The sequence below is a fragment of the Podarcis tiliguerta genome (assembly GCF_965153285.1).
Source record: "Podarcis tiliguerta genome assembly, chromosome: 8".
NCBI lineage: Eukaryota > Metazoa > Chordata > Lepidosauria > Squamata > Lacertidae > Podarcis > Podarcis tiliguerta.
This window is the reverse complement of record NC_139541.1, coordinates 70394880-70420602: the sequence shown is the minus strand read 5'-3', so window position 1 is coordinate 70420602 and position 25723 is coordinate 70394880. Positions and strand designations below refer to the sequence as shown.

Genomic DNA, 25723 nt, shown 5'->3' with positions numbered 1-25723 from the left:
TCTTATTCCGTGAGACAGAGAGACAACTGAGGAAAGGCCCTTGCTTGCAGTCACACTTCCATAATATTTATTTATCATATTTACCATCCTATCTATTGCTGCCAGTGTTACTTGTTATCTGGAAAGGCAACTTGGTGACTTGGCAAAGGGTGCAGGTTTAAATCTCTGCTCAGCCACCAAGCTCATTGGGTGACCTTGGCAGGGATGGTGGCTGCTTTAAGGTGGGGTCCCTTCTGCTCTGAGGGGCCCCTGTAGGCTTACCATTGAGCCTCTTGGGCTTGTCGATCGGAAGGTCGGTGGTTCGAATCCCCATGACGGGGCGAGCTGCCATTGCTCTGTCCCAGCTCCTGCCAGCCTAGCAATTCGAAATCACACCAGTGCAAGTAGATAAATAGGGAAGGTAAACGGCGTTTACATGCGCTCTGGTTTCCATCATGGTGTTCTGTTGAACCGGAAGCTGTTTAGTCATGCTGGCCACATGACCCGGAAAGCTGTCTGTGGACAGACGCCAGGTCCCTCGGGTTGAAAGTGAAATGAGCGCCGCAACCCCATAGTCGCCTTTGACTGGACTTAACCATCCAGGGGCCCTTTACCTTTTCTCTCTTTTTTTACCTTTTATGTGGTAGTTGTGAGGGAGCGGCAGCTGCAGGCAGTCCCTGCCACCCAATATCCCTTTCCCTCCCCCCTCTGAAGCCACTCTCTTTTCATCTTGGGTCTGCTTTCCCTTTTAGGATGATCACCAGTTGTCCATAGAAGACCTGGAGCTCAAGCATCGGACCAGTGTCACCAAGGTGATGCCCACAGGTTTAAAGAGGGGATATGCGACAATCTGAGTGTGGTGTATTCTTGTCTGGGGTTCTCCCGATCTGAATGTTTGTGTGCCATCTAGTGTTGAAACAAAACATTACAGGGATTTAAAAAATGTGTCCAAAATGTCAAAATTCATACTCAAAGCACATATTACCTCACAACGTCAGTGGCATATTATGCTTTTTCTTTTTTCTTTTTTCTTTTTTCTTTTTTCTTTTTTCTTTTTTCTTTTTTCTTTTCACAAAGTAATAATAATAAATAAATAAGAATAAAAATGTGCACCCCACCCCCAACCATTCCAACATCGCAAAATTTCAATACCCCTTGTGATGGTTTGACCCCTTTCTGTTTAACAGTACAGATTCTACAAACACCTTCCATATTTCCTCGAAATCATTTCTCCTGCGTATTCCCCATCTTACCTTAATGCAGTGGCGTAGCGTGGGTTGTCAGCACCCGGGGCAAGGCAAGTAATTTGCTCCCCCTAACCCGGTAGGGGCAGAGAGCTGCGAGTGTGAGCGCCCCCCCCCCCCCCGATGTTGCGCCCGGTGCGGCCGGCCCCCCCTGCACCACCCACACTACGCCACTGCCTTCATGGCACATGTTTATTGATCATTAATAGCTATATCCCCACACCTCTTTATAACATTCTCCTATTTTATATTCTGCTTGCCCCTTCCACTTCCTAGCTATCATAATTTGTGTAGCAGTCAATAAATTAGTGAGCAAGTCCTTTATAGCCTGTGAACCTTCCACCCCCTCGTAAATTGATAATAATGCTACCTCTGGACCTTATATCATGCTTCTTAGGTAAGAAGGAGTACTTAAACTGTCCAACTAACTTTATTTCCAAGAGAATTCAATTGTTGTGGTTTTTTGTTTTGTTCTTTTAGCTAAAAGCCCCAGCTCTTCTGGCAAATATTGAGCTACTGTGTCAGAACTTTTAGAAACACAATCCGCTTGAAATCGGTTCTTTTGCCATATCAAGATTTGATTTCAAGGTGCATTTTTTTCCCCAGCCATGCATTTTTGTAAAAGAAAAGTTGAAGAAGCTTTCCCCCCCACCCCAACCCACATTTGCTTTCATGACCTCTTTGGAACGCGCTTCATAGTCTTGGGAGTAAACGAACAATGTAATCTTGCATCCTGTTCTCACAGCAGCCACTCAGATAGCTGTGGAAAAACCCTCCAGCAGGAACCTGAGAACATGAGTCTTCTCCCCTCCTGTAGCTTCCAGAAATTGTTGATTGAGAAGCATTACTGCCTCCAGCTATAGCACAGCCACCAAATGGGCTTTGGGGAGTGTTGTGTTTTCAGTGGTCTGTGTTTGCCTGAGCTTGAGTCTGGACTAAGGAATCTGAGCGCCTGTGTTCTGATTCGATACATGTTGTCCAATCACAGAACATTTCAGGATTTGGGCCTCTGCCATTGGCCCTTGAACTCTGAGTCGTGATTCGCAGTCTGGAAGTTTAGACAGCCAATCAAGTTGGGAGTGGGAGTGGCCCAGGCTTACAGAAATGTATACAGTGGTACCTCTGGTTATGTACTTAATTCGTTCCGGAGGTCCGTTCTTAACCTGAAACTGTTCTTAACCTGAAGCACCACTTTAGCTAATGGGGCCACCAGAGCACGATTTCTGTTCTCATCCTGAAGCAAAGTTCTTAACCCAAGGTACTATTTCTGGGTTAGCAGAGTCTGTAACCTGAAGCGAATGTAACCTGAAGCGTATGTAACCCAAGGTACCACTGTATAAGCAGCTGTTTTGACTCTGTTTCCCAGTGATGTAGTTCAATAAAAGTTCTTCCTTTTATCACTCTGTCTTGCCTCATGGGAACCCACCTACACTTCAGGGAGGTAGCCTTCTTGGACCCAAATATTTGGGACTGTCAAAGCAGAGGACAAGCTAGGGACTCAGAATTGTCTATTCCCCAACTCCAGTCCTGGGGGGAAGTATTTCTAATGGTCCTGCCTCCCCTTCTCTCTACTTCCAGGGCCTGAGCAGCACTGTGGCAGGAGAGATCCTTCTTCGTGATGGCCCCAATGAGCTGAAGCCCCCCAAGGGCACTCCTGAGTATGTGAAGTTTGCCCGCCAGCTGGCCGGGGGGCTGCAGTGCCTCATGTGGGTGGCAGCAGCCATCTGCCTCATTGCCTTTGGCATCCAGCTCGGGCAAGGTGACCTCACCAGTGCAGACAACGTAAGTGCCGAAAGCAGGGCTGGGAGAAGCTGTAGTCCCTCCAGGTGTGACTGGACTACAACTCCCATCATCCCTGAGCTTTGGCCATCCTGGCTGGGGCTGATGGGAGCTGTAGTCCTATGAGGGCCCTGTTGTCCATACCACTCTGCATCCCTGACTTAAAAGATGCTATGAGGAGGACACAGTGGTGAGAAATAAAACTGGTGAGCGAAAGGTTGTGAAGTTCAGGTCACCCAGCAGTGATGCTCCAACAAATGCAGAATTTTAAAGTGGAAACTGAAGGCGTAGCAGCTGCTGGAGTGACAAAATACTACAGGAAGATCATAGGCTCTTTTTTGCTTTCTTCCCCATATAGCTATACTTGGCTATTGCTCTCATTGCTGTCGTGGTCGTGACCGGCTGCTTTGGCTACTACCAGGAATTCAAAAGCACCAACATCATTGCGAGCTTCAAGAATCTAGTGCCGCAGGTAAGGGGAAAGTTCCTGGGTGACTGCTGTTGCAAATGTGGCTGAAGGCAGCGAAGCATCAGGCCAGGTTTACACGCAGGTGTGCACACACAACCACAGATCAGGCTCCTGTAATTTGTAGAAGTGAAACTGGCAATTCCAAGTTCTTTCTTTCTTTCTTTCTTTTAATGAAAAATAGCCATAGGAGACTAAAGGAATGTAAGAGGGAGCATTTGATCTTTTCTACTCCTGCTGCACCCAAATAGTTGAAGGAAAGAAATCAAAGCTCAGCAGCAGACTTCATGCTTTGAGTGCTTTCTTCTGTGGTCAGTAACTTATTTTGTTAAGATCAATTAATTGAGGGGATTCAGAGTTCCCCTGGCTTCTCTTTATCTTCTGGGGAAGAGTTTCTGTTAGCATATGGAAGGAAGAATTCATTGCACCAAGCAGGAACCTTAAACTTGTTTTTATCCTGTATTTTATTCTGCGAACCGCCCTGAGATCTTATGATGAAGGGTAGTATATTAAATAATAATCATAATCATGTCTGATCCCAAGCATCTTCAGTTAAAGGGATGAGGCAAAAGAATCTGATGGGTAAACTGCAAGATAGCTACAAGACACTTATGGACTGTGACTAATGTCATGAGTATTCAGCTTCAAACACCAGCAGTGGGAGAACACTGGAACCAGAATAAACAGTAATGTGTAGACCAGAGGTCAGCAACCTAAGGCCCATGGGCCAGAAGCGGCCTGTGGAGGTCGTTTGACCGCTCCATGAGCCACCCCCGAACCAAGCTGCCCGCTCGTGCGCTGTGCTAAACTGACACAGTGCAGCATGGGGACTCACTTCTGTGGTGCTGAAAATCGTGTCTGCGCAGACTCAGGTGTCAAAAATCACATTTGCGCACGAAAATCACAGGCACGCGGGGGGGAATCCAGCCCACGAAGGGATTTCCGGGGGGCCGATCCGGCCCAGGCAAGATAAACCTTGCTGACCCCTGGTGTAGACAGCCATGACTAGGCAGCAAATTACCAGCCAGTGCTGCTATTTCAGCAGAGGTGCTGCATGATCATGGCAGCAGGCTCACAGGTAAAGGTAAAGGACCTCTGGACGGTTAACTCCAGTTAAAGGCGACTCTGGGGTTGTGGCGCTCATCTCACTTTCAGGCTGCGGGAGCTGGTGTTTGTCCACAGACAGCTATCCGGGTCATGTGGCCAGCATGACCAAACTGCTTCTGGCGCAACGAAACACCGTGACGGAAACCAGAGCGCACAGAAACGCCGTTAACCTTCCCACTACAGCAGTACCTATTTATCTGCTTGCACTGCTGGACTTTCGAGTTGCTAGGTTGGGACAGAGCAATGAGAGCTCACCCCGTCACAGGAATTCGAACTGCCAACCTTCTGATCAGCAAGCCCAAGAGGCACAGTAGTTTGGACCACAGCACCACCTGTGTCCCGCACTACAATAGTCCCATCTGGAGGTGTGGTTTGATTTATCTGGGTGTGGTTTGATTTACAGTGATACCCCGAGTTAAGAACTTAATTTGTTCTGGAGGTCCATTCTTAACCTGAAACTGTTCTTAACCTGAGGTACCACTTTAGCTAATGGGGCCTCCCGCTGCCGCTGTGCCGCCGCCACACGAATTCTGTTCTCATCCTGAAGTAAAGTTCTTAACCCAAGGTACTATTTCTGGGTTAGCGGAGTCTGTAACCTGAAGCGTCTGTAACCCGAGGTACCACTGTTTTAATGTCAGACTCTTGCTCCTCCCGACCACAGCAAGCCACGGTGATTCGAGATGGCGACAAGTTCCAGATCAACGCCAATCAGCTGGTGGTGGGTGACCTGGTGGAGATCAAAGGGGGAGACCGAGTCCCAGCAGACATCAGGATTATCACCTCGCAAGGCTGCAAGGTACACAAGATCTTTTTGGGGAATGGGGAAAATTCTAAGCAAATGCTACCTTCTCACAAGCTTGTGCCTCTGCTGCCCTCTCCTGGATGAAGCAAACCATAAAGTCTGATTTGTTTTTGACTGGGGACAAATAGATAAATTCACGGAAGACAAGGCTACCAATGGCTACAACGTATGATGGCTATGTACCCAGTGGCGTAGTGTGGGGGGTGCAGGGGGGGCCGGCCGCACCGGGCGCAACATCTGGGGGGGGGTGCGCTCGCACTCGCAGCTCTCTGCCCCTACCCGGCTCACTCACTCTCTCTCACTGCAGTGCTGGCTGTGCAAATCCGATCCGAGCCGCCGGGTCGCCGCCCACTGTGGAGGGGAGGGTGCCAGGCGTGCGGTGCAGTGCGGAGAGAGAGCGAGGGACTATCTGGGGGAGGGACAGTGCAGCGGGGGAGGCACAAATTACCCCGGGTGCTGACAACCCACGCTACGCCACTGTATGTACCACTTCCACTACCTGAGGCAGTATGCCTGTTGTTGGAGAAAGACAATGCAAGAAGGCTACAACCTTGCTTGGGTACTTCCCAGAAGCATCTGGCTGGCCACTGTGAGAAGAAAGTGCTGGACAAGAAGGGGACTGGGAAGGGAGCTGACGCATTGCCTGGTCACTTGGAGCATGTGAATCCTGATAGCCACTTCTACGCAGTTGCAGCAGAGAAGCAGAGGGCTTCCCCCTTCCCCCACCAGCCGCTTTTACCTAAACAAATCCCTCCCTGCCAACGGATTTTCACCTATCCAGGTGTCCAGACTCACCTGTTTGTTACAAGCAGAGTTTGTATCCAACTCAATTCTGCTCAGAATACACCCACTGAAATTGATGGGCCTAAGGTGATGGTGTCCTTTAATTTCCAAGGGTCTGAGGCTAACAAACATTGGATAAAACCCACCTTTCTGGAATGCCAGCTTGGAGGAGGAGAGTAAATTTCAGGGAGGAAAGCGAGGGGTAGGCAAGGGCTTTTGATATTAATATCAATATCCGTTAGTCCCTTTTCTCACAGAGTGGCGCAAAACAAATTAAATTTATAAAATCAAGGGAGAAAGCTAAAAACACAGTTATGCAGATATGCCCCTCTAATAGAGGCCACCGTGCCACCCTTCAAATTAAGGACCAAAGCCCAGATAAAGAGAAAAATATTTCCCTGTAACATAAAAGTACATAAATATGGTGTCAGGTATGCCTCCATGGGGAGAGCTTTCCACAAGGAGGGGGGCCACCACTGAAAAGGCTTCTTCTTGTGTCCCATGGAGAGGGCACACAAAGAAGGGCCTCAGATGATTATCTCGGTGAGGACCATGTCAGTTCATGTGGGGAGAGGCAGTCCATGGCAAATAGCCACATGCAAGAATCACGCTTCTCTCTCTCCCTTTCAGGTGGATAATTCATCTCTGACTGGGGAATCAGAGCCTCAGACAAGAGCCCCCGAGTGCACCCACGAGAGTCCCCTGGAAACCAGAAACATTGCCTTCTTCTCTACCATGTGCTTAGAAGGTAGGAAGGTGTCAAGTGTGTGTGAATGGGTGGACAGTGTTTGTGTATTTGTGTGTGTGTGTGTGTGTGTGTGCGTGAGAGAGAGAGAGAGAGAGAGAATTGTGTGTGTGTGTGTGTGAGAGAGAGAGAGAGAGAGAGAGAGAGAGAGAGAGAAGTGTGTGTCTGTGTGTGTGTGTGTGAGAGAGAGAGAGAGAGAGAGAGAGAGAAGTGTGTGTCTGTGTGTGTGTGTGAGAGAGAGAGAGAGAGAGAGAGAGAAGTGTGTGTGTGTGTGTGTGTGTGTGTGTGTATGGAGTGCATATATCTATATTATGGTCCTGCTTTGGGATTTGGCCCTGCCCACTGCCAGTATGCAGTCCTTGACCACTTTTCTTGAGGGCCTTCATCCTGGGTGAGGCAACAGGAGGACCATTAAAAGCTACTCAACCATTGCTGCTTCCCGTGATCTACAAAGCTGGCAGGGCCTGGCCCAAATCCACACAGCGTCTTTACGAATGGTTTCCCATTGTGAAGAATGCACCCTGGGGGCCCTGGCCATCTGGACACGCCCCTACCTAAAGAAGTTTGGAGGGGGGTCACATTTATGAACCCGTACCAGCTCTGTTTATCTCCCTGTGTCCTCACAGGCACAGCCACGGGTATCATCATTAACACTGGGGACCGTACCATCATTGGGCGCATTGCCAGCCTGGCCTCGGGCGTGGAGAATGAGAAGACGCCCATCGCCATCGAGATAGAGCACTTTGTCGACATCATTGCTGGTCTGGCCATCTTCTTTGGGGCCACCTTCTTTGTGGTCGCCATGGTGATTGGATACCCCTTTCTTAAGGCCATGGTCTTCTTCATGGCCATTGTGGTGGCATACGTCCCCGAGGGCCTTCTGGCAACTGTCACTGTAAGTATCGCTCTCCCTCGGTTTTAGGGCAGGGATGGGGAATCTGTGGCCCTCAATATGTTTCTTTTGTCTGTCCCGAATCTTCCAACATTCAGCTCCAGTGGATGCCTCAGAGTTACAGATTTATGAGAAAAAGAGAAAGCTAAATTCCCCCTATCCACTTTCTTCATACTATGCATAATCTTCATAGATTTATCATGCCCCCTCTTGCTCATTTTTAATGAATGTTGCGCACACGCTATTCCTCTGAAGCACATTCAAAGCAAATTTTGCCCCTCAAGGAATTCTGGGCATTGTAGTTTGTACAGGGTTGCTGGGAATTGCAACTCTATGAGGATACACTACAATTCCCATAATTCTTTGAGGGGAGAAATGTGTTTCAAATGTGATTTAGTGTTATAGTGTGCATGCAGCCCCTGAAACATAGTAACCTTTCCTTCATTATATGTATTTTCAGGTGAAGTTTTCTACATTTCTATCTCTCTGTCTTTGTCTCTCTCTCTTCATAGGTTTGTCTTTCCCTCACAGCCAAACGCCTGGCCCGGAAGAACTGTGTGGTGAAGAACTTGGAGGCCGTTGAGACGCTGGGCTCAACTTCCGTCATCTGCTCTGATAAAACAGGAACTCTCACCCAGAACCGCATGACTGTCTCCCACCTTTGGTTTGACAACCAGATCCATACAGCAGACACCACAGAAGATCAGTCAGGTGCAGAGTCTGGGCTTCACATATGCTGGGCCAGAGGCACTTGTGTCCGAGAGACTAATGGATAGGGTTGGCCAGGAAAGGCAGGGTCAATTGATTTAAATCAGGGATGAGGAATATGTGTGTTGTTGGACTACAGTTCCCATCATCCATGACTATTGGTGGAGGCTGGTCCATTAGGGTGAATAGGGCACTGTTCCACCATCTTCAGTCTTCTCCCAGTCAGCCCCCACCTGCCTGCCTTCCTTCCTACTTAGAAGCAGTCCAGCAGGTGGCCATGGCTGTCAGCTCCCTCCTCCTGCCACCCAGCACAACCAATCATATCCAAACACAGCCAGAAACCTGCTCCTTGATGTCAGAAACCACCATGTAATGTCACCATGTCAATTGTTATTTTAATTTCAGGTAGGTAGCCATGTTGTTCTGACACAGTCAAAAAAAATAAATAAAAATAAAAAATTGTCCAGTAGCTCCTTAGAGACCAACTAAATTTGTTCTGGGTATAAGCTTTCATGTGCATGCACACTTCTTCAGATACTCAGAAACAGAAATCACCAAGCCCTTATATATAGAGGGAGGGTGGGGAATTTCTCAGAAGGGTAGTAGGAGATGGGTGATGGACTCAATGGGTATGGTAAACCTGTTGACGACTTTTAATTACTGCAATTAGTCCTACAGGAAAAAGCAAAAGATAGTATGCAGATGACCAAAAATAGCTTTAGCATGTGTAATGAGACAAGAATCCAATATCTCTATTCAGACCAGGTCTCTCCATTGTTTTCAGTTTAGTAATAAGTTGTAATTCAGCAACTTCTCTTTCAAGTCTGTTTCTGAAATTCTTTTGTAATAAGACAGCTGCTTTGATATCCTGTATTGAATGTCCTGGGAGACTAAAGTGTTCTCTTACTGGTTTCTCTGTCTTGTGATTCCTGATGTCAGATTTATGTCCTCCTCTATATATAAGGGTCTGGTGACTTCTGTTACAGAGTATCTGAAGAAGTGTGCATGCACACGAAAGCTTATACCTAGAAAAAACTTAGTTGGTCTCTAAGGTGCTACTGGACAATTCTTTGTTATTTTAATGTAATGGTTGGCCTCCCTGGGACTCTTGGGTAAAGGGTAGGGACCGCAGGCACCTCAAACAATAATATCTGAACTATAATGGACACCAACATACCAGTTCATTCGAATCATTAAATGCTTGCAGTGAGCAAGGCCTCTGGGGCTAATGTCATGGCCCAGGCTGGTTCATATGAGTGAAAGCAATCCTTTGGATAACTCGGTCCTAAGCCGTTTGATACAGAAAAAAACTATTAGTGCCACCTCCCGTCACTCTGTCTCATTTTGTGCTTTCCAGGGCAAAGTTTTGATCAGTCCTCTGAGACGTGGAGAGCTCTCTGCAAAGTGGTGAGCCTCTGCAACCGCGCCTTTTTCAAATCAGGCCAGGATAGCGTCCCTGTCCCAAAGGTAAGGAAGAGCAATGGGATATGGCTGGGATACATTTCTGCTTGTAAATATGCAGTCCAAAAGCACACAATGCATCAACTTAGCTGAAGCTAATGTTTCAAATAATAATTTAAATAGTATTCGTTTAAAATAATAATATACTTTTTAATTAAAGCAAGAAAAGCAACTTAAAGAAAACACATCATTGGGTTAAACAACAACAACAACAGCACCACAACTACACATCAGGCTGGTACAATAAAAATAGAAGCCTTTAAACACAGAATAACATAAAAGCCATTACTCTCATGGGTGGAATGAATCTTAAGGAGTAATAATATCATATATTATTGAATCAACCAAATCCATTGATAAGCAGACAGAGGCACTGTTGAACTATTATTCTTTGTTCTATTTGTGAATTGCTTCCCATAAAGCATCCTGAAGCGATTCACAATATAATAACATATAGGGAAAACACTACAAAGCCCATCGTTCACAACTTGCTTGGCAAATGCCCAGGAATGATGGGAGGTGGTCCAACAGCATCTGAGGACCCAGGGTTGGGGGAAGACTGTATCTCTGGTGCTTGTTTGTGTCAAATCAAGCTTGGAGGAGCCTGCACCCTGCCCACCAATCCTACATGTGTGGCAATAGCCTTCTTCTTATGCTCAGAGACTCTTCCATCTCCAGCCAATCTGTAAGTAAACTTGTCAGTCCCTTTTGTGGAGACGGTGTCTCTAGATCACATCAGGGCTGGTCCTAAAATGTGCCTTTTCTCTCCTCGCCCCTGGTGCTGCATTTCAGCTGTACTGACCTGTGTCCATTTTCTCTTTGGCATCCGACCCCAGCGGATCGTCATCGGAGACGCCTCAGAGACAGCCCTGCTGAAGTTCTCCGAGATCACCCTGGGCAATGTGATGGAGTACCGGGACCGCTACAAGAAAGCCTGCGAGATCCCCTTCAACTCTACCAACAAGTTCCAGGTCAGCTGCTGACTCTGCTCCCAAGGGCTGACTAGGCCTTTGCCAGCCTCAGCTACCCTTGTTCAGTTATCTCAGAATGAACTGCAGAAAACTCTGAGGCAGCTCATTGGCCCATAAAGACCCAGTTCTCTTCTGTACTCACCAACCCTGCCTGCAAAGCAAGCTTCACCTCTGATAACGCCCCTTGCTGGCATAGATGAAGGATATAGGAAACATTTACACGGGTTGCTGCTCCTGATTTTGCCTCAGCCCTCCACCCGCCACTGGCATGCAGCCCCCACAAGGTTGCTTTGAAGGGAATGTGGCCCTTGCTCTAAAAATAAAAAGGTTCCCCACCCCTGTGCTAGAGTGCCAAGGTGGTGGAGGGGACTACATCGCTTCAGAATGCAAGGTCGCATTTTTGAATGCTCCTCTATGGGGGATGTTTGTTTGTTTTAAAAAAAGGAAAACTTCAGGCAAGTAGAAGTTTAGCACTGCAATGAGAAGTTCAGGGTTGAAGCTTTCTCTCTAATTTGCTCGTTGTTGTATTGAACTTGTGGGGAGATGTTGTTGTTGTTTGTTTGTTTGTCACATGTGTTCAAAAATGGAGTGAGCTCCCCACATCCTGAAGCGGTGCAGTTTACCAGTGTGTAGCATTAGTTCATTTTGGCCTCTGGATTTTGAATAGCAGTGCCTATGACATCGCTTACTTCAACATGTCGTAAGCCCACCCCTCTTGCATTTAGGGGTGATGCTTCTGCAGAATGCCCCTCACAAAAGTTCTGCCCTGATGGCACCATTGTCTGCCATGTGCCCAGACTAGGCCTCAGTCCCGTTCTCCCCAACGAGAGGCCGAAAAAAAGGAAGCTAAAACGCAGGGCATATTTTTATGAATGGCTCCTCCTGAGTCTCCTGTTCCCTCTCTTCGCTCCAGCTGTCCATCCATGAGCTCGACGACCCTCGAGACCAGCGCTACCTGATGGTGATGAAAGGAGCTCCTGAGCGCATTCTGGAACGGTGCTCCACCATCATGATCAAGGGTCAAGAGCTGCCCCTTGACGAACAATGGAAAGAGGCTTTCCAAACAGCTTACATGGACCTTGGCGGTCTGGGCGAGCGTGTCCTGGGTAAGTCGGGAGGGTGAGGGGTGGGTGTGGGTGGGTGTGCTGTTGGTAGAACTTGGGACCTGATAAAGGCCAGGTCTGTATTCTGAGGTACCATCAGAGCCAGCTGTATAGATTTGAGGGGACACATAGCAAAACTCTCTCTCCCTCTCATGGATTTTCTCAGTGTCAGTGCTCTCAGGAGCGACATGGAGCCCCCATTTCACTTTCCCACAATGGCTTGGGGTGTTGGAACGTCAAAGGGCATTGTGGGAAATGTCAATGACAGCTCTAAGCCGCCCAGCACTCATCCTGAGGATGCCCAGTACTTGTGCTGATCCTGGCAACTGGCATGTCAACTGGCTGAAACACAGGGATCTGCCTTGTACTGAGTTGGACCATTAGCGCATCTAAGTCAGTATCATCTACAGTGACCGGCAACTGCTGTCCAAGGTTTTAAATAAAGAATCTCTCCCAGCCCTACCTGGAGATGCTGGGGATTGAACCTGATACCTTCTGCATGCAAGGCAGGTGCTCTGCCCCTGAGCTATGACCTTCCTAAGCAAGTGTCCAATGAGACCATAAGGGTAGGAGGCCAGGAGGCCAGCAGTAGGTGGAGCCAGAGTCGAATTCCCTGTGTTTGGTTGTTAAACCACTCTGGGAATTGTAGCTCTGTGGGAGAATATAGGGGTCTCCGAACAACTCTCAGCACTCCCAGAATTCTTTGGGGGAAAGCCATGACTCTTCAAAGTGCATAGCGCTTTCAATGTATGGTGTGGCTGTGGCCCAATTATTTCTAAATGCATATCTCTACATATTATTAATTGCATTTCTACCTTGCCACTCCCTTCCAAAGGTGGCACACAACCTAGTAGAAAACAATACTGAAAAGGAAAATATTACCATATGCAGATTATATGCAAATCCATGTCCTCTCCTGTGGTGATATGTTTCCTCTTTTTCTGACGATGCTTCTAAGTGTCCACCCTTGGCAGAGGCCTCACCATGATTCTCTCTTTCCCCGCAGGCTTCTGCCACCTGTACCTTCCCCAGAGCGAGTTCCCACGCGGCTACAACTTCGACAGCGACGAGATGAACTTCCCCACCAGTGGGCTCTGCTTTGCAGGTCTCATCTCCATGATTGATCCACCCAGAGCCACCGTGCCTGACGCTGTCATGAAATGCCGCACCGCTGGCATCCGGGTATGCTGCCAGGTGTTCCGGAGTGTTTCTGGCTCCATCGGAAGAATTAGCAGCAACCAAGAGGGCCGGCCCTATCGTTAGACAGAGTGAGGTCACTGCCTCAGGTGGCAGATACTGGGAGGAGCGGCAGCATTTCTCCTGAGACTGTGTGCCATTCCCCTCTGTTGGAGGGTAGGACACAGTCTGTTCTGCACCCGCACTATCCTGTCACCAGTGTTAGGCAGCCTTTCCCAGCCTTGGTCCCCCGGATGTTGTTGGACTACAACAACTCCCATTAGCCTCAGCCAGAATGGACCGATGGTCAGGGATGATGGGAGTTGTAGTCCAACATCTGAGGATTCAAGGCTAGGCAATACTGGAATAAGATTCACCTGCCAGTTCAGCCAGCTTCTGATTGTGGAAATGGGAGGCATGCAGGGCTGGGGGGCAGGCACCATCTTGTTCTTCACTGCAGGCTGCAAAATGTCTTAAGTCATCCCTAGTAACAAGCATCTTGGCGAAAAATAATAATTTACATTTTGTATGGGCAATAGGGATGATATCTCTAGTGGCCGTTAGTCATATATAGAGTTGCAGTGGTATGTAGCCAGTGTGGGTTAGTGGTCAAAATGTCAGACTTGGACTTGAGAGGCCAGAGTTCAAATCCCCACTCAGTCACGATAAACATCACGGGGGGGGGGGGGGCGGAAACCATGTGTGCCACCTTGGTGGAAAGGTGGGATATAAACTTAATAATAAAACAAACTCTCATTAAATAAATAATTAAATTAGAGGCAGGGACTGAGCATTCCTGAATATAAAATGATGTGATTCTGATTCACTGGGAAAGCTTTTTCTTTCTCTTTTTTAAAGGTCAGGGGCCTGACATTAGAACTACAATGGTACCTGGGGTTAAGTACTTAATTCATTCCGGAGGTCCGTTCTTAACCTGAAACTGTTCTTAACCTGAAGCACCACTTTAGCTAATGGGGCCTCCTGCTGCCGCCGCGCCGCCAGGGCATGATTTCTGTTCTCATCCTAAATCAAAGTTCTTAATCCAAGGTACTATTTCTGGGTTAGCGGAGTCTGTAACCTGAAGCGCCTGTAACCTGAAGTGTATGTAACCCGAGGTACCACTGTACATGTATTTCCTACCCTCCCTTGAGACAAACTCAGGGACTGTGACTGAGCCAAGGTCAGCTACCCAAGTAGCTTTATGGATGAGCTAGGATTTGAATCCAGGACTCCCATCTGCACCATACAATATCATACCGCTTTAAACACTCATTGGCTTCCCCCAAAGAACCCTGGGAACTGTAGCTTGTTCAGGGTCTTGAGGGGTGCTAGGCGACCCCTATTCCCCTCACGGAACTTCAGTTCCCACAATCCACTCTGTGAATTGTAGCTTTGTGGTGGGGATGAGCGTCTCCTAGCACCACCCATAACCAGCTACAGTTCCCAGGACTATTTTGGCGAAGCCGTGACAGTTTAAAGTGGTCTCATTGTGCTTTAAATGTAGAGTGCAGATGCCTCCCTGAACCTAGACCAACATTCTCGTCAGCAATTTCCAGTCAGGCTTATTCAATCTGTGCTGATGCAACGACAACCAAAGATCACTTCAGGAAGGGCCATTTTGAACCGCTGCCCTGTCGTCTCCAGGTGATCATGGTGACAGGAGACCATCCCATCACCGCAAAGGCCATTGCTGCCAGTGTGGGCATCATCTCTGAGGGCAGCGAAACGGTCGAAGATATCGCCACCCGCCTGCGCATTCCCGTGGAGCAGGTCAACAAGCGGTGAGTATCTAAACACAGAGAGTTTTGCCTCAGAAGCAGCATGGCTTTGTACCAGGAGTATATATGATGATAATTATATTAATCTTCTTATATCGTATAGTGTGGTGGTTTGTTCGATTTTTCTGTTATTTGTTTTTTGTTTGATTGTATGTTTGTTTACTTGTATGTACATCTGTATTTATTTTAAATTAATAAAGATTTTTTTTTAAAAAAAAGTAGCATGGCTTTGATTTAAATCAAATTGATTTAAATCATGATTCAAATCACTAGTCAGTAAGACTTGATTTAAATCTCTTTTTTTACAGAAAGACTCGTTCTTGCTGGTATAACCTTCATATTTACAACCAGATGAAGGTTTTGTTTTTGGAATAATAAATTTTCAGAGTAGTTTTTACAATTGTGTCAAAAATTACTGATTGGTTGCACTATCAGAAATACATAGACAGAGATAATTATAAAATTATTGTGAGGTTTAATAAGTTAACTGTTTATATTGGGACAACTTTTCTGCTGTACTTTATTGGGAGGAGAAAAATAATCATTTCCTTAATAACAATTTAAACAATTTATTTAACTCAAACAATAACATTATAGCATATGTATCCATGTTTGTTAACTGATGTGGTTAAACATATTTTTTTTAAAAAAAAACTTAGACTGAGTTTTAGCACACATGAAAAACTTAAAACAAATTCTTATTTCCTAATGAATAGCCTTTGGACTATAATGTAACTTAAATAGAAAACTATCTTTAGAAAGATTTTTCATCCAAAAGCAATTTATATAAAAAATCCGATTTACATTTTTAAAAATCAGATATTTTAAATTATTTTTTAAAAATCATTGATTTTATCCACCCTGCTCAGAAGCATCCCAAAGTGCAGTTAGGTGACTTTTGACTCTGGGTATAATAGTCAAAATGTGGTAAGCCAGCCACACTGAAACAAGGGAAGGACAGAGTTGTTTTTATCTGGCATTGAAACCACTATCTTGTTTGTTGCTGAAGAGAGGCTCTCACTTGAAAACTTGAGGCTTTTTATTTATACAAAAAAAACTTTTGTCTCAACCCTTCTAGTGCCCATGAATCACTTAGGGCAGATTTCAGCAATGTAAAATTGCAGGACAATGTAAAATGGAAAGTGTTTTGCAACTATACAAATCCATAAAATACACATTGAAAACCCAACTGAAACAACTGTGGCATTGATCACACGTCAAAATGAACTTAGCAGGCAGAAGGCTGCTGAAATAAGAATGTCTTGACCAGCCAGCAAAAAGGCAATCAGAAAAGGGCCCATCCATGACACTTTCCCCACAATTATTGGTGCAGCCACTACAAAGGCCCTGTCTATGTATGTGACCCTGGGGCTCTCCCTTTCTCTGCTTCGGCATCCAGGGACGCCCGAGCCTGTGTGGTTAATGGGGGCCAGCTGAAAGACATGGAAACCGAAGAGTTGGTGGAGATCCTCAAAATGCACCCAGAGATGGTCTTTGCTCGCACCTCCCCACAACAGAAGCTCATCATTGTGGAAAGCTGTCAGAAATTGGTAAGGGGCACAAAACCCTAACTGCAGAAGGTATTGTGGGCGCTGTGAATTTGGACCACCTGCTTCATACGATTATCATTCCCTCCATTTCCAGTCTTCAGGCATGAGCGTTGATGGTTGTGCATAAAATATATCACTACCTGTATAACAAGACAAAGCACCTGAGGAAACCTTAAGGTGTGCAGAAGGACAAAAATCTTTAGGAGGGGAAACTAAGCTGTCCGGGGTGTGTGGACAGCCCAATGAGAACTGAGCATGCTCAGTCCACATGGAATGATAACTGACTTTTGATGGGGGGAATGGAATGGAATATCCTGGAAAAGGGCAGAGCTGGCTGGCTGGGACTCTGAACTCCATACAGCAACATTTTGTTGCAGGTTCCATCTGTAGATCCCTGAATGAGCCCATCCAGACATCCTTTCTATTGCACGTTAGTGATTATTTCTGCTCATAATGTCACACACAATCCCACTTTCAATAATGTTTGTGCCTGCAAAAGTTTTGGGGGCGTTCACACTGCTTCTTTGCCAATCACTGCACATCCTGTAACTTCCTGCTGCAATCCTGTAACCTTTTACAGTGGTACCTCGGGTTAAGAACTTAATTCATTCCAGAGGAGGTCCGTTCTTAACCTGAAGCTGTTCTTAACCTGAGGAACCACTTTAGCTAATCACTTTAGCTGCCGCGTGATTTCTGTTCTCATCCTGAAGCAAAGTTCTTAACCCGAGGTACTATTTCTGGGTTAGCGGAGTCTGTAACCTGAAGCGTCTGTAACCCGAGGTACCACTGTATATCAAAAATGTTCCGGTTTGTTTATCTTCCACTTTTGTTGCACTGTTCCTGCTCAGGACAGCAGTAAATATGGGATCACTGGGGAAACATAAAAGAACAAACAAGAATGGGGTAAATGCACCACGGATGTGTTAAGATTGTGTTGCGGATGTATTAACAGCATGCACCTGCAATAAAACACCTATCTGCAGGAGGCCCATCTCTCTCTCTCTCTCTCTCTCTCTCTCTCTCTCTCTCTCTCTCTCTCTCTCTCCTTGTTCGCAGGGTGCTATTGTGGCAGTAACAGGAGATGGGGTGAATGATTCCCCAGCACTGAAGAAAGCTGACATTGGTGTGGCAATGGGCATTGCCGGATCCGACGCAGCCAAGAACGCTGCTGACATGATCCTGCTGGATGACAATTTCGCCTCCATCGTCACTGGCGTCGAGCAAGGTCTGTTCTTGGGAGGCTGTGGCACAAGGGGGCGGGTTAGTGCCTTTGGGTCATATATCAGCATCTGATGGTGGCAACTTCATGTTGGAAGGTAGGTGCCACCACCGAGAAGACCCACTTCCTAAGTGTCAGAAGGTGGCATTCCACTAATCATGGAAAAGCCAGCAGTCTCTCCTTTGGAGATCTTAGCAATTAGCCAGGGATGTCTAAAGGGGACCACTAGATATGCATGAACCCTGACTGTGTGTCATGCAAGACAGCAGATTTTACCATTTAGGGGCTGGGTGGTCACATAGCAAGTTGATACTGTGTTCTGGGAAGCAGATGAGAACACAGTGCTGTGCCTGCCCCCTTCCTGGACAGCAGCATCCTCTTGCTATCACTATGGCAACAAGGCTCACTCTTTGAGATGCTGATGAGAGCATTGAACTGGCCAGCTAAGGCCATTTCCTTACAAAGAGGCTGGTATGACCGGCTCAACAGCTTCATCTATTAGATTCCAAACTTTGCTGGACACAGAATCACAGGCCTGGAAGGGACCTGCAGATAACATCCAGAAAGGTTCGATGGAAGAAATCCCAGATCAACGACAGGAGTCGTCCATTAAACCCACTGCCATCTTCCTTTCATTCTTTTCTTCCTTTCAGGGCGCCTGATCTTTGACAATCTCAAGAAATCCATCGCGTACACCCTAACCAAGAACATCCCAGAGCTGACGCCCTATCTGATCTACATCACTGTCAGTGTCCCACTCCCCCTGGGTTGTATCACCATCCTGTTTATCGAGCTGTGCACAGACATTGTGAGTGGCCAACACTAATCGAGCAGAGGCTCTTTCCCAGGGCTCCTCGGTCTTGTTTCCAACCCCCAACTCCAAAACAAAAAACCCTATCTCATCTCTCTTCTCAGTTCCCCTCAGTTTCCCTGGCCTATGAGAGGGCTGAGAGTGACATCATGCACCTGAAACCACGCAACCCTCGACGGGACCGTCTGGTCAACGAAGCGCTAGCGGTCTATTCCTACTTCCAGATCGGTGCGTATTAGAGCTGGAAGGGGGGAGCCTAGAGGTTGGAAAGCGGGGGAGAGCAAGCTATGTTGCGTGAGACAAGGCAGGGAAGCCTAGGTGGGCTCCATGTGGAGTGGAGCTTCTATAGGGAGTGGCAGGAATTGGCTTAGATACCTGCCCCACCATGCCTTATCCCGTGGGGAGGAGAAAGGCACATCATCTGAGCAGTGATGGACAGTTGTGCAGTGGCAAATTCAGAAGCTTAGGATCCGTTCATGATGAGAGCAGCCAGGCTCCCTCACAGCCACGCCCCTTCTGAGATTATACAACCTTCTAAGATTATATATAAACATATAATTATACAATAATAATTAGGGATCCACTACAGACATCCATGCAGATCTCCACAGGACACCTTTCATCTAGATTAGTTTCCCAAACTTGGGTCTCCAGTTGGTTTTGGACTACAATTCCCATCATCCCTGACCCCTGCTAGCTAGGGATGATGGGAATTGTAGTGCAAAAACAGCTAGAGACCCAAATTTGGGAAACCCTGATCCAGAGCTACTATTTTCTGTGCAACTGCATGCACGGTAATGATCTGAAGCTGCTCCAGTTTCTTCTTTCAGAGTGACTAAAGTTGTTTTTTCCATAGAGGTCAACAGTACGTAACGGAACTTGCACACTGTTCTCTTGAAACTGATGTGCCTTATTTTCAGTGCTCAGCTTTGGAGCAAAGGGAACAACTTCTCCTCCTTGGTGTTCTTCCCACACACCTTCTCCAGGTTGACCCGAGGAGCCAATCCTCTGTGGCCGACTCACCTCCTTTCACTCATCAGCAAGAAAGGTGGTAACACTTCTTCCCAGTGGCTTAAAAGCTCCCCTTTCAAGCTGATTTGGGTGGCTCTGGGACTCTGGAGAAAGGGATGCTGCCAAGACTCTGCTGCAGAAATGGTAGCAGGTCCATGACCCTTCCCAAAACTCCAGGCCCACTATACCAGGCAGGCAGGTTGGGAATGTTTGGGGACAGCTTGGGTCAGGGGGGCAGTGGCTGCATGTGCTCTAATGGATTTGCCGCCCACTGACACAAACTCCCCTGTTCTTCCCTGCCACGCAGGAGCCATCCAGTCCTTTGCCGGCTTCACCGACTACTTCACTGCCATGGCCCAGGAGGGCTGGTACCCGCTGAAGTGTGTGGGCCTTCGGGCAGCCTGGGAGAACGACCATATCCAAGATGTTCAGGATAGCTACGGACAAGAGTGGGTGAGTGGAGGAGACACGCTGCTTCTGGCCTCCAGGCAGGATGGCCAGATGTCCTGCTTTGTTGGGGACAGTCCTGTCTCTGAAAGGCGGCCCGTTTAAAGACAAAGAAACGTGAGGAGAACAAGGGTCCTGAAGCACTTAGCCAGCTGACTGAGGAAGCACAAAGAACACTGTTGATTTGCTATGATGCCTGTGTTCTACCTTGGGTTGGCCTATATCTTCCAATTCTACAATTCTATGATTCTATACCTCCACTGTCAGAGGCAGTAAGCCTCTGAATGCCAGCTACTGGAAATAAGTGTGATGGATGTGGCCTGCAATGTTTGATTGAATTATCTGTTAAATTATTATTTAAAACAACAACAACTTTAAATTGCCCTAATCAGGCAGGAACTTTGCATCTGTGTATGGAGAGATAGAGTAGGTTTAAAGCATCAAGGTTTGCCCTAAATCCTGGAGGGTGCAGCTAATCACTAAAATCATATACAGTGGACACTCGGGTTGCGAACATAATCCGTGCGGGATGCACGTTTCAAACCTGCAGCATTTGCAACCTGCAGTGGCGCGTCTGTGCATGCGCAGGTTGCGATGCAGCACTTCTGCGCATGCGCAACCACCGAAACCCAGAAGTAACCCGTTCCGGTACTTCCGGTTTTCGGCAGGTCCGTAACCCGAAAAAACACAACCTGAAGCGTCTGTAACCAGAGGTATGACTGTATAGTATTTTATCAATGGTGGTTGGTTCCCTTGAGGACTGGTAGGGCGTAAGGCAGGGAGGCCAGCAGTAGGTGGAGCCAGAGATCCAATGGCAGGCAGAGCCAGCTTATTCTGGTTTTGTCCTCCTCCTCCTTCTCCTCCTTGTTCAGTTCCACATGAGGCAGCACTGAGACCGAGCAGGAGGCACACCAACACCCAGGGCGGGTTGCACATAAGATGGGAGGCAGGTGGGGGCTGGCTTCAGGCAGACTGAGGTTGATAGGGCAGTGCCCCATCTGCCTGAATGGAAGTGTTCCCCATTGTTTATTGGAATGACTCACAAAGGAGCCAGCATAGCCCACAGTAGGGAGTTGCAGCCCAACAGCACCTAGAAGGCCACAGGTTGTCCATCAGAGCCCAGATCCTGTGCAAGGAATGGGAAGCTCAGCCTTTCCCTTGCAGGAGGTGCCACTGGGCCCCCTGGGCTGGTGGGTGCAGCTGGTGCAGGGAGAGAGGGCAGAAGATAGCCAAGCATCACTCCGTCCTCACGATTCTTCCCACTTGCAGACTTTTGGGCAGCGCCTGTACCAGGAGTACACCTGCTACACCGTCTTCTTCATCAGCATTGAGATGTGCCAGATCGCCGATGTGCTCATCCGCAAAACGCGACGCCTTTCTGTCTTCCAGCAGGGATTCTTCCGGTACGTGGGAGCCGAATGAATCTCCAAGCCAAACACGGTTCTGTGCTATACAATATGCTACATTTTCCGTTCTTGTAACAGGAGTTATTGTGATAGAAGCACCCTGCCCCCATCTCCCCTCAATCATGCTACCTATTTCGCTGAAACCAAGAGCAGACATGGGTCTTCCTATTCGCCACCCACCCTGAAACACCCCCTTCCCTTTTCAGGAACAAAGTCTTGGTGATCGCCATCGTGTTCCAGCTCTGCCTGGGCTGCTTCCTCTGCTACTGCCCTGGGATGCCCAACATCTTCAACTTTATGCCTATAAGGTAAGACCTCACATGCCTCCATGGGGCAGATTTAGCCCTCCCCTCCACTCCCAAAAAACAAACAACAACAACCAATGGAGGATACTCTGTAGAAGACAGCAGGGCAGCTGGATCTAATAAAGCTTCTTTGAACTGATGTATCTTGAAATGCAGTCAATGGAGGGCCATCTAGATGTTGTTGGTCAGCATCACCCCTGGCCATGTTGCTATGCCAACTGGAGTGGATATCCGGCAACATATGAATGGCACCTCCAGATAGATGGAGCAAGGTAGCCTGACTTGGTATCATCACCTTGTACAGAGTTGTGACGCCACCACTTAACTCACCCATCCAGCTCACCTTCCTATTTCTCCATGCTAGCCTGAAAGCTGGAAAGCAGATGAGCACAGCCACTGTATACAGTAGATAGGGCTCTCTTTTGCCCAGCACCATGGACAGCAGCCCAGCAGCTTTGTTCTGTTAGTGGAAGCATCTCCTAGGCCAGCAAAGGGCAAATTGAGATCTACTGGTAAATCATTGGTTAATTTTTAGATTACAAAAGAGATTTCACTCTGTTTTTATTTTGCAACAGTTACCCTTTTTTCCAAGGTTATTTGCATATTTACAGAATCCTTGAGAAAGAATTTTTTCCTGAAACGTATTGCGATAAACACTTATATGTAGCTGCTAGTCTCCCCTCCCTTTGTTTGTCTTGCTAGTGATGCTACCTCATTTTTGAGGTTGGTTTTCTGCCTTGCCTTGGGCCAACTCAATGAAACAATAACTGAGCTCAGCTGGCTGGCTTAGCAATGTAGCACTGAACACCCTTTTCCCTGCTTAGATTCCAGTGGTGGCTGGTGCCGCTACCCTATGGCCTTCTCATCTTCGTCTATGATGAAATCCGAAAGCTGGGAGTCCGGAGACACCCTGGAAGTAAGTAACTGGGGGAAGAGAATTCACCTGTTGCATCTGCCAATGTAGATACGACATGTGAGTCTTCAGGCACACTCTCCTGCCCTGTTGTGGCTACTGACCTTTGGGTCAACCTTCTGGTCTTGGTCCTGCATCTGGCGGCCAAAACAGCACTCAGAACAGCAGGCAGGAATGTGATGCTCCAGCTCCCTGGGCTTTGTGAGGGAAGCCTGCAATGGTCTCTCTCCATGGTCGGAGGCAGCCTGCTTCTGAATTCCTGCTGTAGGACACAGAAGCCACTGGTAGCCTTGTCCTCCATGAATTTGCCCAAACCTCTTTTAAAGCCATCTGAGTTGGTGGCCATCACTGCCTCTTGTGGGAGTGAGTTCCATAGTTTAACTATGTGCTCCATGAAGTATTTTCTTTTATTTGTCCCAAATCTTCATTGGATACCCACGAGTTTTAGTGTTAAACTTTTCTTTATCCACCTTCTGCATGGCATGTGTGATTTTATATACTAATCTACACTTCTTATTCATCTTTTATCTGAACGAAGGGCAAGACAGCCAGAACCGACACTGACATTGGCTGTAATTTTTAAGGACTTGTTCCTCAGCTTGCTTTCTCTCTCCTCTATCTTGTTACTTTTCCCCTCGTTTGTCTCGTTTTCTTAAATTATGAGCCTGTGGGCAGGGGACTGATTTTTGTATGCGGCTGTGAGAGCCTTTGGGGGCCAAAGGATGGGATACAAATTCTGCAAATTAATCATAAAAATTTTCCATTCCTCCAGGTTGGTGGGACAAAGAACTCTACTACTAAAGGCAAAGCTTCTTTTGGGCGGAGCTTTTTCCCGTTTCCCCTGCTTGTGCAACAGAGACAAGGAAATCAAGGATTTGCTTCTGTCATCAACAACCGTACTGCTGAGCCAAGCCTGCCACCTTCCACACCACAGAATCACAGAATCGTATGGTTGGAAGGGACCCAAGGGTCATCTAGTCCAACCCTCTGCAATACAAGAATCTCAGCTAAAGAATTCCTGACAAATGGCCACCCAACCTCTGTTGAAAAGCCTCCAAGGAAGGAGAGCTCACCACCTTCCGAGGTTGTCTGTTCCACTACTGATCAGCTCTTACTGGTAGAAAGTTCTTCCTAATTTTTAGTCCGAATCTCCTTTCTTGTCAATTTGAATACATTGGTTCAGGCCCTACTTTCTAGAGCAGCAGAAAACAATCTTGCTACATATTCCATGTGACAGCCCTTGAGATATTTGAAAGTGGCTGTCGTATCTCCTCTTAGCCTTCTCTTTTCCAGCCTAAACATACACAACTCCCTCAACCACTCATCATAAGGCTTGGTTTCCAGACCCCTGGTCGTCTTGGCTGCCCTCCTCCACATGTTCCAGCTTGGCAATATTCTTCTTAAGATTGTGGTGCCCAGAACTGGACACAGTATTCTAGGTGTGGTCTGACCAAGGCAGAACAGAGTGGTACTATTACTTCCCTTGATCTGGACACAATACTTCTGTTGATGCAAACAACACCTTTAAGATAAAACTTAAACTTCAGGCTACCACAGTTCCCACTCAGCTACTTTGGGGGAAGATAGCTAGCCCTTCGTCAAGAAATGATTTAAGGGTGCTGATATGCAGAGTGGAGGGAAATTATATATTTATGATTGCAGGTGCTGAGATCACAGCCGAGTAACAAATTGGCACAGGATTTCTAGATCATGAGAGTTTTCATGTGCATTTTTAAAAAAATAAATACCATGTTTCTAACTCTGAAGGCTGTAAATATGCATGTAAAAGCAGCATGCCAACAAAATCTCTATGTGACAGAGCAGAGGGGAGGAGGGCGAGCAAGGCATGAGAAACAGAATTAAAATAAAATGACAAAAGATAAGCCAATGAATGCAGATTGGCATTTCGTTTATATGGGAGCTGCATTCAAGTTTTTGGTGATGTTGGGTCAGCATTATTTACTGAGGCCAGGAGCCCATGGCCTTCCAGATTTTGCTGGACTACAACTCCCATCAACCCCAGCAAGCATGGCAGACAGTCAGTGATGGTGTGTGCTGCAGTCTGTCATCATACGAAGGATTTCTGATACAAGCAAAATTTGCACAGCTGTGTAGCCCACTGAGTGTCAACAGGCTTGTAGCTAGCCATGCTGCTGCTTAACCATGGTGAAGCAGGGTCTACTCCAGCTGACCAGGCACCTCTGCAGATGTTTTTCTCCTTCTTTGTCCTAAGGTACAATTGACTAAAATTGCTATGTTGGCAAAGGCACCCTCTGAAGGATCTTCCCGTGCTCCTTTAAGCAAAGGAGCAGGTGGCAAGGCGGTGGGGGTGGGATAACTTCTTCACTGCTCCTTTGGAGTAAGTCTGCACCCCAGGTTGGGAATCCCTGATATAGGAGTGGGTAGGCAGAAACGGGGCTGAGCCACCAACCAGCAGATCCTTGGGCACTACAGACCTACTGCACGCCAACCAACCAAACGTCAAAGCACAGGACAGGGCTTTCTGCAAGCGCTTGTGCAAAGAGCTCTGAGCAGCGCTTTGAAGCCCCGGCCACCAGCTGATCATTGGCACTTCAAACACCGCATCACGATGGCACTGAGTGATCTGACACTTGTAAAACCTGGCCCACGGGAGAGATAAGGACCTGGCCCGTCAGCCAGATCCAGTCCCACCCCCCGCCATAGCAGATCTCAACCATGAGCTGCACAATTATTTCTTCATATGCCGTCGCTGGAATTTGGTGATGCGCATTGAAAATGTTTGCGACGGCATGCAGAACTGCAGGGTCTGCATGAATCAAAATATGGCAATCGCCCTCAACAGGGAGCAGAGTCACCCACTGCCCTGTGCACCACCTTATACGGAAAGCTAAAGGGTCCCTTTGCTATAGGTATGTACATTTTCAAGAACCTCCAACCAACTCACTAGGGAAAATAACACACTGTAGAGAGAGAGCTTGCTTCTTGTTGTTTAGTCGTGTCCAACTCTTTTTGACCCGATGGACCAGAGCACACCAGGCACTTCTGTCTTCCACGGCCTCCCGCAGTTTGGTCAAACTCATGTTCG

General features: G+C 47.3%; 1 protein-coding gene across 1 annotated transcript in view; it reads left to right on the top strand.

The window, feature by feature from the left end:
- The window catches only part of ATP4A (ATPase H+/K+ transporting subunit alpha), a 28282-nt gene extending 3738 nt beyond the window's left edge, over positions 1-24544 (top strand). The window contains exons 3-23 of the mRNA XM_083454878.1: positions 732-791; positions 2802-3005; positions 3361-3474; positions 5237-5371; positions 6791-6908; positions 7532-7800; positions 8310-8508; positions 9863-9972; positions 10803-10937; positions 11851-12043; positions 13047-13222; positions 14861-14997; positions 16394-16544; positions 17601-17769; positions 18417-18571; positions 18679-18802; positions 19893-20038; positions 21302-21435; positions 21645-21746; positions 22568-22659; positions 23429-24544. Of these exons, the coding sequence (XP_083311004.1) occupies positions 732-791; positions 2802-3005; positions 3361-3474; positions 5237-5371; positions 6791-6908; positions 7532-7800; positions 8310-8508; positions 9863-9972; positions 10803-10937; positions 11851-12043; positions 13047-13222; positions 14861-14997; positions 16394-16544; positions 17601-17769; positions 18417-18571; positions 18679-18802; positions 19893-20038; positions 21302-21435; positions 21645-21746; positions 22568-22659; positions 23429-23457 (2952 nt within the window). The 3' untranslated portion in view covers positions 23458-24544. The remainder of the gene's footprint in view (positions 1-731; positions 792-2801; positions 3006-3360; positions 3475-5236; positions 5372-6790; positions 6909-7531; positions 7801-8309; positions 8509-9862; positions 9973-10802; positions 10938-11850; positions 12044-13046; positions 13223-14860; positions 14998-16393; positions 16545-17600; positions 17770-18416; positions 18572-18678; positions 18803-19892; positions 20039-21301; positions 21436-21644; positions 21747-22567; positions 22660-23428) is intronic.
- Positions 24545-25723: the final 1179 nt, after the last annotated feature.